Source organism: Oreochromis niloticus, linkage group LG4, assembly GCF_001858045.2.
Source record: "Oreochromis niloticus isolate F11D_XX linkage group LG4, O_niloticus_UMD_NMBU, whole genome shotgun sequence".
Lineage (NCBI taxonomy): Eukaryota > Metazoa > Chordata > Actinopteri > Cichliformes > Cichlidae > Oreochromis > Oreochromis niloticus.
In genome coordinates, this window is record NC_031969.2 from 12186172 (window position 1) to 12201062 (window position 14891).

Here is a 14891-nt window from a genome sequence, read left to right on the forward strand (position 1 = left end):
TGTATTCCCCAACTAGGCAAAAACCTTCTTATGATTACTAGCATATTGCTGCGGTCATAGTTTGAATGGAAGTGACAGACTTGTCTACAACAGCGTCCAGTTACTCTCTGAGCTTTAGTGAAACAGTGTAAAGTGTGAGACTGTTTTCCTTCAAAACCTTTGTAGGTGAATCTCCTCCAGTTTCAGTTTGTGTCACACTTTATCAAGTTGTACTATGGCTAGTAGGGTAGAGGATATTTGCAGACTAACATGAAAAATTACTGGCAACCGTGGCTGTATGCTAGCAACCAAAGCAATTACAGCTCTTTCTGCATCCAGTGAGAGCTAGCAACCTACACAAACCACTGCCAGCCACCTGGGCAGTACTTGTTTCTAAAGCAACCAGTGACTGTAGCACATGGGAAAACTGAATTGCCAGTTTACATCCATTCAGTAAATTACTGCCATCTTGTGACTGAAATTAGCTACTGTCAGTAGAAGCTAGCTTAAATTGGAGCCACTGGACTACATAGCTTCTGCCATTTTAGTGGGTGTGACCCATGGACACAGGTTGGATCTTGCCAAGCTAAGTGGCTCAGTTCAAGCATTGTGGATAAACCTGTGGCCTTGGACAAGAGACTAGTTTGATATCACGTGCCTTGGGCAACACGTGTTAGCCAAGACGAGTCAGAGCTTATTATTCATAAAAACTTTAATAAGTCCTTAGACAAGTGAGTCTAATGAAATTCTGCAGAGAGATTCAGGTGATGGAGTGAGGACATAACTTCTACGATTCTGTGTTTGATAAAATGGGCAGTTTGCAGACTCTACCAGTATCTTCACATTAGTGTGTATCAGAAACTAGCTAACCAAATGGTGTAGCCGTTCTGAGCTCATAAAAGCTATGTTTTTTTGGGGGGGGGGGGGGGGTTAGAAAGTTTATGGCACACGACAGCCAGCCTATAAACACGTGACTTTTAAAATCACTGTGGATTAAACAGAGTATAGCATTAAACATCTGCAAGTTTCTAAAAGATCCCTCCACCACTCATGGTTGCGAGCTAACGGTAGATATTTTGATGATAATTATAGAAGTAATAACGTTTCACAATTCCTTATCCAGGGTGTAGTGGAGAGACGTAAAGACGTCTATGCAGAGTGCAAGATGCAGGAGACTGTCAGCAAATATAACACAATAAAAGACAAGCAGCATGAAACAGTGTTTTTGAATCTGATCCAATTTGCTTTGTTGGTATTTTAAACATTATCAGCTTCCTTTCTGTAAAAACCACATTATTGTCCATGTGGGGGAGAAAGAACAGGATGTAACAGCAAATCACAGTCACATGGTACACACAGTCGAAAACAAAATGAACTCACCACAGGCACTTTGAAAAGGTGACTCTTTATTTTCTAATATTATGATGTATATAATATCCTTCATATAGGTAATCATATTTATACCACGTAAGTAAAAGTGTGCTTTTAATCACAGCATGTGTCCGTGTCAGACTGCTGTTAGTTGGAGGTTTACATTATAAAGTATACAGTGAAAATGGCTGGCATCTGTGTGTATGTGTGTGTGTGTTTGTTGGTATGTGTGTGTGTGTGAGAATGATGCAGTCAGTGTTCCTGTGTATAGAAAGACAAATGTGAGTGCCAGCATGTTTCTGCATGCATGTGTGTGTGTATATTTGTTTGTAGAGGACTAATTATCTCATGATAGGGCTCAGAGGTATGGAGCAAGATAAAAAGCTGCCCGCTGACACTGATTTACACAATCTTTAACACTTAAACCTATTACCATCATGCTTTTAGTGTATTTTTTATACTTTATACTTCTACTTGAAGTTTCAGCTGTACATTTGACTTTATACTTTAATGACTGCTGCAAGAAAACACCCAGAATCTCCAGTGTTAACCCTAAAGACACACAGAGTAACAGCTGATTGTTACTAGTCCTCCTTACAGTCATCAACTGCTTCATCTTGAAGCAAAATGCTACAATGCCTCTAAGATACACTCCCTGAAAACAACTTTATGCTGGCCACCGCCGTACTCACAATATACATATGAACATACAATATTTCTGGATTGTTTGCTCTGTCTTTGTGGCAAATTTTGTCGCTCTGTTCAGAAATTAATAAACTAACTGACAAATTCATAAAAAATTAAATAAAATATCAGACTCTTCTCCTGAGTTTGTGCTCTGGCATTTTTTTCTAACAGTCCTCGGGTCAGTTTGAAATGGATAAAGTCAGGTTACATTTATTTACCACCAAAAACTGTCGGTGTATCTCAGTTCAGATACTTCCATCTGCTTACCAGCGTAATGTGAGGATGCTAGTGTTGCTAGTGGTTTAATCCCTGGTTTGATCCTGGGAGGAGACACATGTCCCTTATGGAGTTGATTAGGAAAGGGAGCTGGCATAAAAATAAAAAACAACCCACTGTGGGAGACCCCTGTGAATAAAAGAGCAACTGAAAGTAACTTCTTCTTCTTTTTAGAGTTATATTAAAAATACTGGATCACTAGCTGCTGCTTTTTTTAGTCTCCGTTTTTCTGCAATAATAAATTCTTCAGATTCTTCTACAGAATTCAAGAAGGTAACAAAACACTAAATCATGCTATAACACATGGAATATCTGTCAATTAATACTGGTGTGTGTGCTAAGTACACATTAGCTTAAAAGAACAGAAATGTGTAATTTGAGGCACAGCACAACAGTTTACGGCCATGCTAGCCACTTTCTGTGGGGTTGAACTAAATAACAGCAGAACTGCATGTTACCTTGCTGATCTGTAGCAACAATGCTAAACATTGCAGTAAATTAAAGAGCACTAAATCACTAAGTGAAGCTATCACAGCAAACATTTTGATGTTAAACAACTACTGCTTAGCGTTTTTTGTTGACATCTTGGAGATGCTAACTATGTCTGCTTGAGTATTTCTTGACATTCTTGTGAGACTTTCACGTCACATTGAAGTGGTCTGATCTCTGGGTAAATATGGCTGTAACAGCCAGATGCATTAAGTCCAGGGTGCAACAAAGGAGGCAGATTTTAGATGTACAAATGGCTTTTTAAAAGGTTACGGTTATACTAGTCTGTGGACAAGGAGAAGATGTGTCCATTGGACCACTACTTTTACTACACCTCTATTTTACGTCCTGTATATGGTTTGCTGGGTATGCTACTTATGTAACAAATAACTTACTTAATCCTGAAGGATGAAGCAAATCTAATTGCAACTGTTGATTTAATGTTTTTTACAGTCTGAAATGAAGTAGTGCACTAACCGGCTTTGCCAATCACAGAGTTATGCAGCTAATGTGGCAAAAAGCCCACAGCCAGGGCACTGTCACACTGGTTTCATACACTGAGTAGCCTGACTCTACCCATTACAACATGGCTCAGTAAAAACTCAAGGGCAATTTAGACTCTTTGGGGCGTGGCTTTCTCATAGAGAAACCTGTGTAGTAATCCAATACAAGTATGTCACATTAAATGTTGTCGATATTTCCCTGCGAGTCTTTTGTAAATCTCAGTAAAAACAGTCACAATCTTTTCGTTTAAGGACACCGTCTGATTTCACTTGTTCAGGAAGAAAAAAAACATGTTTTGTTGCTACTTTCAAAAGAAATTTAAGCAAGGAGCCTGAATATTCCTGCGAAACTCTCCAAGCTTGGTAAAACACGGTACTGTTTTGGGCCTTTCATCCTTGGTCAGTCAACCGTGCCAGCCACAGATATATTCTGTGAACTACGTAAACAGCACTGTCTGAATGCAGGGCTTGAGGCAAAACCGTTAAAAGCACATTTTAATCGCTCTGTATTCCCTGTCAAAATAATTCATGTGAAATATAGGACAGGTACAAAATCTCTCTTGCTAAAAGGCTAAAGGTTGGCACAAACCCCCCAAAATAAAACAGGCCTAATAGTCACCAAGGCTGAAATTATTCTTGTAATAATGGTTGCTATTCTTTATCTATCAATAGATTATGTTTAGAAAACTTAAAACAACAACTTGTCCGCAATCCATAAACTGCCACCGCCGTCAACAATGCTTGAAGTTAAAGTGAAATCATTTCGAGGAGGAAATCTGGTGAGTGAAACTTCCTAAAGGACACATTTTAAAAAGCCTAACAATTTTACAAGTCAGTCTTTCAGAGCGAACACACAGCTTGTTTTCCCAAATTTATGGGACATTTGGGAACACGAGGAACAGCAGGCAAAATCAGCTCGTGCTGATTCAAGACCAGGTGTCACTAGGGACTCAATAGATCATAGTCTATTCCCAAGCCCCCTCTGCTGATCCTAAACCAGCTGCACAGACAGAGACGGCAATGTAAGAAAAACAAGATCCAAATTAAAAAATACAATAAAAATGTTTCCGCCAGAGCCGACTGAATCCAGAACAGTCCTACTAGCTTGTATGGCTGCGTCTGCTGAGGAATGATCGGGGCAGTTAGCTCTAAAACTGATCCCGGTCCAACCATTAAAGGTCGCGAGGATGCAGAGGAGGTTATACTGGACGCCCCATGGCTGATCTTGGAGCTGTCTGAAGGCAGGACAGGCAGGCACTGGGTGCATGGGTGAGGAGAGGCTAACTGCACACACGCACACAAACACGCACAATGTAAATATTTACACACACAAACATGCAGGCACATAACTCCACCTGTAAGCCCTCCTCACACAGTGACCTTAAATGCGTTAGTGTGTGTTGGTGTGTGTGTTGCGAGTGCAAAGTGTAGAGTGCTTATAGCAAGTGTTTGTCTCTGAACTACTCCTTCAAAACAGTTTTTTTTCTGGTCCTCCGTGGTTGATTAGCTGGCTCAGTGTACTGAAGTCCCATCGAGGAGCGACACGACAGCAACGCAGTGGTAACAGTTTGTCGTTTTTCTTCCAAAGAAACACCAAATATGACACAGTGATAGTTGTTTTGTTTTTTTTTACCCCAGAACAGAACATTTCTCTCTGCGCCACACCGGGCAAAGCTGAAGCTGTGAGCATGATGTGTGTGTGTGTGATCATTAACGAGGCTACGTCGTGTTGTGCTGTGTTCTTGTGCTCCTATACTCATGAGGACCAATAATCCCAAAGCTTCGATTTCTATTTCAAGTTAAAGTTTAAGTGTGCAAAAGTTTCATTATACTGTTCGGTCATAACTGATATCAGCTGATTACCTTTAATGATGATGGCATTATTTTGATGAGCTTACATGATGCGAATGTTTATTTCTGTCCAGTTTTGTTTTGATTCTGCAGCACATCCTAAAGATTATCAATCATCTTGGATCATCATGCCTGTGCCGTGAGGAAAGAAAGGAATCATTGTTGGTCATTCATTTTAATCACGTTGTCAGATGACCCCCCATTTTTGGGGGGGCCACATAAGGTTGCTGAACCTAGATCAGACCAACTGAAACAACCCCAGATGTAAAGTAAACGCTGGATCTATCTTATAAATCACTCTGTAACGGGGTAAATCTGGACTCATCAGACCACATGACCTTTTTCCATTCCTCCAGAGTCCGATCTATATGCTTCTGAGCAAACTGAAACCTTTTATTCACCAACTAGCCTCACTAATACATGCTTTTCACAGCTGTTTAGTTCTCTTGTGCGTGTTTAAATACCCTTACTTTTGCTATTAACATAGCCGTGAGTTCTACGATTGGATCACGATCATTCTGGGGGGGTTTTTCCGACCATATTTTTCCTGGAAGTCGATGCTTCATTGTTTCAGGTTTTAAATAATGCATCGGACAGTTCTTAACCCTGTTTTTATTCTTTAATTAACAGTCGTTACGTCTTCCAAACTCGGGAAACTGGAGGGTTTAGTGATGCTTGTAGCCTGCTATCTGAGGCAGTCTTCTCCTGTGCAAGTGCAAACAACAGAAACTAGTGTTGAAGCTTTGGGTAAAAGTCCTCAAAAGTACAGGAATTTGTATGTATAGCTACTTGGAATGCATGTATCCGTGTGTGGTGTGTGTGTGTGTGTGTGTGTGCACTGCAGTGCTGAGTGTCCTGCTGGCAAATTGTAAAGTGACCTCTGGCACCGGCGAGGTGAGGTTTATGTCCATGAGCGATCGTCCGAGTGCTCCACTCCTCCTAATGTCCCTCCTGTCAGAAACTTCAGATGTGATTAAAACAACACAACCTCACAATCACATCAAAGTAGAAAATGAAACTAGAATAATAGAATATTAGAAAGACTACAACCCCTGCTTCCCAACTCCGCCCCTCTGCGATCAACCCTCCCCAGCCCCCGCCCCAATGAATAGATTACTACAATATGTGACAGAGTTTATCATCCTCTGCACAGTGGCACCTTTAGAATAGAATAGAATAATTTCTTTTTTACTAATAATATATCAGAGTATCAAAGCTTTATGAAGAAGAGATAGACAGCGGCCTAGTCTCAAAAAGCACCCTTGCTCTACTGAAGTAAACATCATTACAGCGCGGGCTAACGGGCCCGCGCGCCCTTGTAAGGCGTCTTTTGTGTAGCAGTCGAGTATCCCTACAGAGTATAGAGATTAGGGTGCCATTTGAGACTACAGCAAATGTAAGCACTGGAAGCAAATGGTGATGGCATGCATGGTTTGAATGGTCAACGCTGACATGGCTCATGGATGGCAGTTCTGAACTTCGACCCTAAGCAGACCCCTCGAGGTCTGAGCCGATGAGAGCTACGAAGCTACCGCTACTGCTGAGTCAGTAAATCCTACGTGGAGAAGAGTACTTACAGCTGCAAACCTAAAGCTAACCTGGAGGTCGTGATACATAGAAAACATCTGGAGTAATATTTGGCACCAGGCATATTTCGCTAATTTATGTTTGAACCTTAAGCAACTGAAATAAGTCTTAATTATGCTACCTTTGCTTAAGGCAATAGTCTTTATCTCTAATTACGTCACAAAATTACTCATCTAACCTAAAGTTAAGTCAAAAAAACTAGCAGAGTAGAAGAGTGTAGTCTGATTTTCCTCTACTTCAGCTTCTCTTTTACACAAAGCGCGCTGTATTAGCGGTTAGCTTGTTCAACAACGATTGTTTCTGTGCAAATGTACTTTGCTTTTTCTCCCCCTCCCTCCCAAGTTACACCCTTAAAATGAAATTGCTGCAGTGCTGAGCATAAAAAGCCCTTGTGTGCTCCTGTCCTTTAAAAATTAAAAGCCCTTGCTTGGAGAAAAGTAGGGTTTTTTTTCCCTTTCACAGCCCATGACAAAAGCTGATGCCCCTAGTTGCAGTTGCAAAATTAATATTTACATGTAGAGGACAGTAGCAATGCACGTTTGTCCCTTTAAGCTCCCTTTATGGCGTCGGAGACAGGAGATAAAACAGCAGCATCATAAATTAAACAGTGTGTGCGAGGTTTAAAACATTTTATTATCAGAGTAATGACTGTCAGAGTAGTAGCTTGACAGTGTCGGGTTGGTGTTGTTTCATGTCGACTTTATACAAAACAGTGCAATGGCTGTTTATGGGAAGGTAAAAGAACAACAACTGAAAAAATAAAAAAAGCATTTTTTTTTTCCTCTTTTGAGTTTCACACTTACTTGTTACTCACAGTCCCAGAAACAGGTTGAGAAAAATGGTGTGACTAGATACTCATGCTCAGGTTTCACAACCCTTCCTGTCTCCTCTCTGTAGATTTTATGGCTGTGTTGCCTTTTTTCTCACAGTGTCAAATCCTGTCGCCTCGTGTCGTGAGATAGAAAGTTACTGAGTAAAGTGAATAATTCAGCTTGTTTTCTTAATGTTTTAGAATATGCCTCCTTTTACTAAAAAGCTGGAATACTTCAGAATGACAGTAGTTGCCACTGCTTACAAATGCACAGATGCAGCATTAGATTGTTGGGAAACCAGGTGGACTGACTGTGTAAATATTAGGCATTTAGTAGTAGATCAGGGGCTTTATCACAGTAGTTTTTTGTGCTGCTTTTCCTGCAGAAAAGTAAGGCCATTACACACCGACCATGCTGCAAAAAACCCAAAATGAAATTCTAGATTTTTCAGATGCGAATTTGTTGTGTTACGTATATGCACACCGATTTTGCAAAAAATGTCCTCAAAAAAGACGCATCAAGCCACAATGAACTGGTCCTGATGTTTCTAAACAACGAAAGGAAAGAAGCAGAGATTCTGGGTTCATTCAATTCTCACGAGAAGGCAGCAGCAGGAGTTGAATCTTTATCACGACTGCTGTCGTACATATTTCAGGATGTCAGCAGGGCAGTCTGAGCTCTTCCCACATCTGAGGGAAATTATTTCAGAGTCGACTGACCTGGAGCACCATCTAGCTCTATGTCTGAAAAGAAACACTATTGTTTTGTTATTACTATTTATTTTTATGTGTGTGTTCAGTACTTGTGTTTCAGTATGTTCATGAAGTAAGTGCGTTTGAGCTACAAGCGCACTTGTTGCTACATGCAGTGGTCTGATTGGTCAGATCTGTTAATTCGTATGCAAAACATCTGAAAAAATTGTGCTTGATTCTATAAATTAAATGCAAATTCATCTTGCAAAATTATGTGGTAGCTGTGAACGCCTGCATTGAGAATAGGCGAGTATTTTTAACAAACAAAATATTGGTGCAAATTTTACGTGTCCGGTGTGTAAAGGCCATTAGTCTGAAAGGCGTCCAAACACTGCTGCTCAGTCAGATGCACACAAAGTGTCCTCCGGTGCCTCGATGCGTGGATCGCAGCAGTATTTGACACTGGTCCTGTTTTAAGGCTGGAGAGGTGGCAGTGGAGTAAGTAACTAGTTTGTCAGCCAGAATGTGTGTGAGCAGTGGAGATGAAGAGCAGTGAGGAGGCTGTGAGTGACTTAGTAACATCTTAAATAATACAATTGGATATCCTCCAATTCCATCTCCCGCTCCTTAATTTGTGTGCTACATACGGACAGTTTCCTCCTATTGGAGACGTCTACTTTAGCCTGTGTTTACTCCTGCGGCTGTAAATCTGACAGGTTTTAATATTAAATCAGAAATGTGTTCACCAAGAGGTAGTGGGCAAACAAACGGTGCTGCCTTAAAGCCTATTCACAGCTCAGCGGTCTCCCCTCCACAGTACCCTGAAACAACAACCTCCAGAAAACCTAACTAGTCTCCAAAAACACCACCAATGGAAGACAGGAGCTAAATCTAGTGGAGAGGGTGGGCAAGGTGAGAGGATGTGTGGAGGTGTGGCTACACAGAAAAAGGTGAGAGGTGACACATGGACGCAGACAGACAGCTTGGCAGACAGACCACCTCTTTTTAGGTTTTAGGTGAAAAAATAAATAAATCAAGAAGTGGCAGAAAAAACAGAAGGAAGCACCAATGGATCTTACGTTACCATCTATAAGAGATTCTTTAGGTTGTTGAGTCAGACCTTTTCTACCCAGCCTGCAACAGCTAATCCGCGGTTTCTTCTTTACTCATTGAAACCGCCTGGCAGGTTTAACCACTGACCTGGAATCAGAGCGATGAGGGGAAAATGTGACCAGGGAAGAGCTCAATTCATTTTCAGTTCAGTCGTGAAGCGAGCTTTCTGATCGATCAGTATGAAAGTTTATATACAAAATGTATAGAAAATGATAACTGCTTCCACAAATGCACTGGTTTAAATGGGCAAACCGATCTTCAGTTTATAATTTGAATCTAGCTGAACTGAAAAGGAATCAGAACCCACGACGAGGTGCTGACGTCTTCACGTTTACTGTAATCAGAGGGTCAGCTGGGAGCTCTAAGGCCGTTCCCCTTCCCTGACCCGACTCTGCTGCTATCCAAAAGGTCAGGAGGACAGAGGTTCACACAAAGTCTGTCACCTCTTCTCCTCAAATTCACATTGGAGTTTTTTTGTGGCGCTTTTGTTTTTTTTGTGTTGTTTTTTTTAAAGAGAAGTTGCCCCAAATAGAAAAAACACTTAATATATTTTACATTTCCACTACTTCCCATTTCTCCTGTGAGGAAAAAGCCTGAAAATCAATTTATGAACATAAAACTCATGAACATAAACCGAATGTACCTTGATATATAAGGAGTTACAAGTATTACTACAGTGATATGTGCTGGGGCTGGGAACAACTTCTCTATTAAAACCAACCCTGCTACACGCACTCTCACAGGGCTCAGGATTCACAGTTCGAAGGCTAAAAGTTCACAGTTCACAGTCGAAGTTTAGCAACCCCCCCCTTCCCACCCCATAACCCTGTGTGTCCCCTGCTTTTGCTTGCACTCCCCCCTGTATTTCTCATCCTCCTCCTCTTTGATACTGTGATTGGGGCGATATCTGTAGCCAGCACCTCTCAGACAGGTGTGGTTCTGCGGTTGGGGTCCTTGCTGTAGTCTTTAGTGAGCGTGCTGCTCTGGAGGAAATCCCTCTCCGAGTTAAGCAGCCCGCCTAAACCGCCAACAGGTTTGCTGCCGGCATTGCCGGCCTCTCGTGGGTTTAGCGTGTACATCGGCATCTCGGAGGCGGCTGGCCCTGTGTAGCCACCTTTCCCCAGTGGCGAGGCATCGCGGCTGGGAGCCTCTGAAGAGCGAACGCTGGAGCGGCGCCGGAAACGGTAGCGATAGGAGGGGATGCGGCTAAAGGCGGACTTCTTGATGAGCTCAGTGCGGGACTTGGCCCGGAGCTTGCGGTGCTTCTCAATGAACATGTGCACAGCCAGCACACCCACCATTTCCGCCATAATGAAGGAGAGGGCGCCGAAGTAAAAAGACCAGCCATAGGAGTAGGACTTCTTGCTGTCACTCTGGCCTGGGTCGCCAGAGTTGGCTGAGATATAGACAATAATTCCAATGATGTTACTGAGGCCTGGGACAGACATAAAGAAAGAGAAACTGTGAGAGCCACAAACTAACAAAAATAACACAACTACAGTATACTAAGAGACGGTCATGGTACCTGTGTATTGGACCCAAGGTTTAGAGCGTTCATGATTTATTTCTGGGTTTGTGAACTGATTTATGTTAACTTATTTAGTCTTTTGAATATAGTATTAGTTTTTGTCTTTGTTTCTAGTTCTTGCTTTCTTGGTTGATGAGGTTAGTTCCCTTTTCTGTCCAGCCTGTCCTCGTCTCGGTGTTTCCTGTGTGAAGTCTGTCCTTTCTCCGCGTTTGTTCACTTTTCTCTCGTTGTGTAAACTCTGCATTTCTGTTCCTATGGTCTTTTACTTCCTGTTTTATTTTGACAGACTCTTGTCCTGTGTGTGTTAAATTCATTTTTCCTTCCACTTGTCTAATTGGTTAGATTCAGTTCAGCTGTGTCTTTTCCCCAATCCGCCCTCGTCTCCTCTTAAACCCTCAGTTTGCTTGCTTCTTTATTGTGTCCTCCCTTGTGTTGTGTGTCCTGTGTTTCTTCTATAGTTCTTGGTTGGAAGTTCCTGGCTTTTGCCTTTCCTGAGTTTTGTGTTTTGGTATTTTGATCCTATGAGTTCTAGAAATATTGGGTTCAAAACCTGCCTGCCGCCAGATATATCATCTAATGTATTTTTTTTCTTTCAGGCACACAACATAATCAGATTTCACTATTTGATATGTATAGTTATTTATTTACTTGTTTACCCTCTGCTCAGATAAGCTTTTTTGTGTTGGTGGCGTTCCAACACATGTGGTCAACAGGGAAGTTGCCCTCTGGTGGACAAACTGTGCCACATCAGCCATTGTAAATAACAGATACCGCTAGAAAAAGAAATAGCTGATCAGCCGATAGTTTCAGCCCATCGATAAATTGGTCAGGCTCTAGTGAGCAGTGTGCAGTAATTGAATAGTTTAATTTCGAAACCTCAGTAACTGAGGCTCTTCTAAAACACGGTTTGTTGGCTTAAAAAACCCGAACTCTAAATGTCCCTTCCCTTTATCAACCAAAACAACTATGTTTACAGCACCGCCAATCAGAGGAAACGAATCAGATCATGTGGACACTCAAACAGGTCCAGTTCCATTTATCTGTTAGTGCATGAACTTTGTAAACAACATTTTGTATCTTAACTTACAACACCACACCCTTTTTTATAGTGATTTTTGTCTGTTAATCTTCATTTATTAAAGCACGGTGTGTGGTGAAGCTACTGTGGGATATCTATTATTTATAATGTTTTTGTTGGCTATTGTGTTGTCATTTTGTGCCACTGCATGAGGCTGTACTGTGTTACTGCTGACCAGTTTGTTCAGCGATTTCATTTGTAATGTTTCCAGCTGCATCTTTAGTCCTGTCTGGTGGACATGGTGCGTTTTTCTGCAAAAGACAGTCGCATTTGTTAAAAACTAATGAAAATACAATTTTTCTGTGACTAATAACCTTTTCAATGCAATTAAAGTGAACTTACTAAACCTTAACATGTGAGTCAGATAAAAAAAAATCCTTAGTTAAAACTAATAATGTTGCACAGATTTAACGGTTTTGTTTTTTTTCCGCGCATCTCAGGTCTTTAATTACAATTCTGGCTACCGACGAGACAATCGAGATAAGACGATTATCTGCGTTCTGTTTTGCAACAACGCCCCCGTTTTATATTGTGCTACATAATAAATTCAACCCTTGTTGTTTACAGCAGTGCCTTTACTTTAATTTGGTTTAAATTGATTTTTTTTAAACTCCTATTCAACGTTTAAGGAAATCCATTGTTAAAAAGACAAGGGTTCAATAAGTGCATCAGTAAAAGTTAATGAGCGTTTTTAATAATTCCGATTACAAAACCGACCAATAATAATCACCTTGCAAGACCCCAGGAGAAGCACCAGGATCATTACAGTACGGATATGTGAGCACAAGGGTGTCTGCAAAGATGCTTTGCTGCGTCTCAATGAAAGACTCTATAGGTGTGTGTGTTTGCACTCTCACACCCTCGCAGTGCATCACAGTGGCATCATGGCATTCTTGTTGATTGATTAATCAGCTACTGTGTCCCATATCCACACTTTGGTGCCTCTCACGGGCTCTTCTGTGTGCTTTAGACGCTCAATGGGCTCCTCAACAAATATCTGAATGCTGTGCCTCCTCCGTTTAGAGTCGGCCCACAGTGACACAGCTGCACACACTCAGACACATGTGGCTCACACAGACAGCCGCCTTGTTGTTATCTCAAGCTCCTTTCACCAGGTCAGAGAATGTAAGGCATGTGGCTGGTACTGTATTTAAAAGAAAAAAAATGTGATATGAAGTGCTGAATTTGTGAATTAGTAAGTGTGGTTTCATGTACGCTGTTCTGATGACCGACGATCATTGTAAGTAAATTCCTAAGAGGAAAGACGACACACATGGACACGCAGAGACACTCGCAGTGATGACTAACCTGCTGAGACGAAGAAGATTCCTGCGCTGAGGATGACGTTGTGTCGGCTTCGGTAAAACTCACTGGCAGCCACGCAGAGCCCACCCAGGAACAGCAGACCCACACTCATGATGGGGAAAAGACTGGAGGCACGCACAGCACCTGCACATACACACAAAGAGTGGAAACGCGTTCATAACTGACAGGTGCAAACTTTTTATGTTGCCGTGTAAAGACGTCGCCTTTCAGATCCATCAGAAACTGATGAAGGATCATTTGTGCTGGAAGAACAGTAGCTCCACCGCTACGTCGTCAAAATCATTGGTGTGCATCACTTCTGTGCTGGAGGATGGAGGATGGAGATGCAAGGGGAAGAAAAAAAAGAAAGAAAAAAAAGGTTCCACTTTACACACGCGAGGCAGCGGGCTGCTAAATGCTCGACTGAACCTGAATTCTGAACATGTTAAAGCATTCAGAGGCTTTGCTGGAGAGAGCAAGGGAGAGAGACCGATAGACGGACGGAGAAGGGGAAAAAAAAATGGACAAAACCCAAGACAGATGGAGAGTCACGCTGACATATGCGAGGCAAAATAATGAATGTGAAAGTGAGGCTTCAGTGGGAGTGAAATATTTGTCATATGTGTGCAGGATGCGATAACATATTGAGGAATATTTGCAAACAGCTTGTTGCGCAGAACTGAGATTCGGGCTATTTTGAGATACCGAATAGATGAGGAGAGCCCATGCATCAGAGTTTTATCATATACGGTTGTGTCTTCACAAAAAAACAAAGTAAACGAAGCAGATCATTGTAGTTTTTTTTCTCCATCTGTTTTCTTTATGTTTGTTGTTTCTTGCGTGGCAAAACATTCCCGCCGTGACCGAAAGCTGCAGATATTGCGCGTACAGACTCCGCCCCTGTGGCCCACAACCCTGGGCTGCATGAAATGCTGGTCACTAGGTCTCTGCTCCTTATTGGCTTATCAGCTCTAAGGACTGTGATCTAATTGGCTCCCTCTGGGGATGTTGCTCTGTGTTCAGTGGAGCAATGAAAAAGAGGCAGAGGCTGAATCCATTCCCCTTCTTTCCTGTTGTTGTTTTCCATCTTTACTCTTAGAATAAACCGAGAGCTCACTTCTCTGTGTTTTCTACTAAATACTCACTATTTATTTTCTTATAATCTTTTTTAACCTTATGAATGCCTTTTTTAGGTTCAATTTCTTAACTACTTGCCATTTGTTTGTGTTTCTTCATTATGTAATGTTATGGAAAGCCATTAAGGTCATAATTTGTTTCGTTGTTCCTGCTATTAGACATTTTAATATTGCCAGCTGCTGTTTATAAACACTGTTCTGGGTACATAATTATACCAGCTGGCATAGAAATGCCAGTCACCATAATTATTGTTTTTTTTTTTTAAAGAAACTTTACCCATTTCCCATTATCCTTCAGATGAGAAGAGCAATAAAGAGTACTGAGCGAAAGTCTTTTTCTTTATATTTCTTTATGTTTTGCTTCAGAGGTGCCAGACTTTCTTATAATGAAAGAAGTCTTGGACAACAGTTCTCTGGCCTTTTTCAGATGAATGTTCTTTTTATTTGTTTAGCTACTTAACAGTGACCCATGAAACATGAAACA

The 14891-nt window shown here is 41.4% G+C and overlaps 1 protein-coding gene across 2 annotated transcripts in view; it reads right to left on the bottom strand.

The window, feature by feature from the left end:
• Positions 1-1365: 1365 nt before the first annotated feature.
• The window catches only part of cacng3b (calcium channel, voltage-dependent, gamma subunit 3b), a 39001-nt gene continuing 25475 nt past the window's right edge, over positions 1366-14891 (bottom strand). For both annotated transcript variants that reach the window (XM_003454944.5, XM_025906855.1), the window contains 2 exons: positions 13275-13415; positions 1366-10795 (listed from right to left, as the gene is read on the bottom strand). In XM_003454944.5, the coding sequence (XP_003454992.2) occupies positions 10284-10795; positions 13275-13415 (653 nt within the window). In that variant the 3' untranslated portion in view covers positions 1366-10283. The remainder of the gene's footprint in view (positions 10796-13274; positions 13416-14891) is intronic.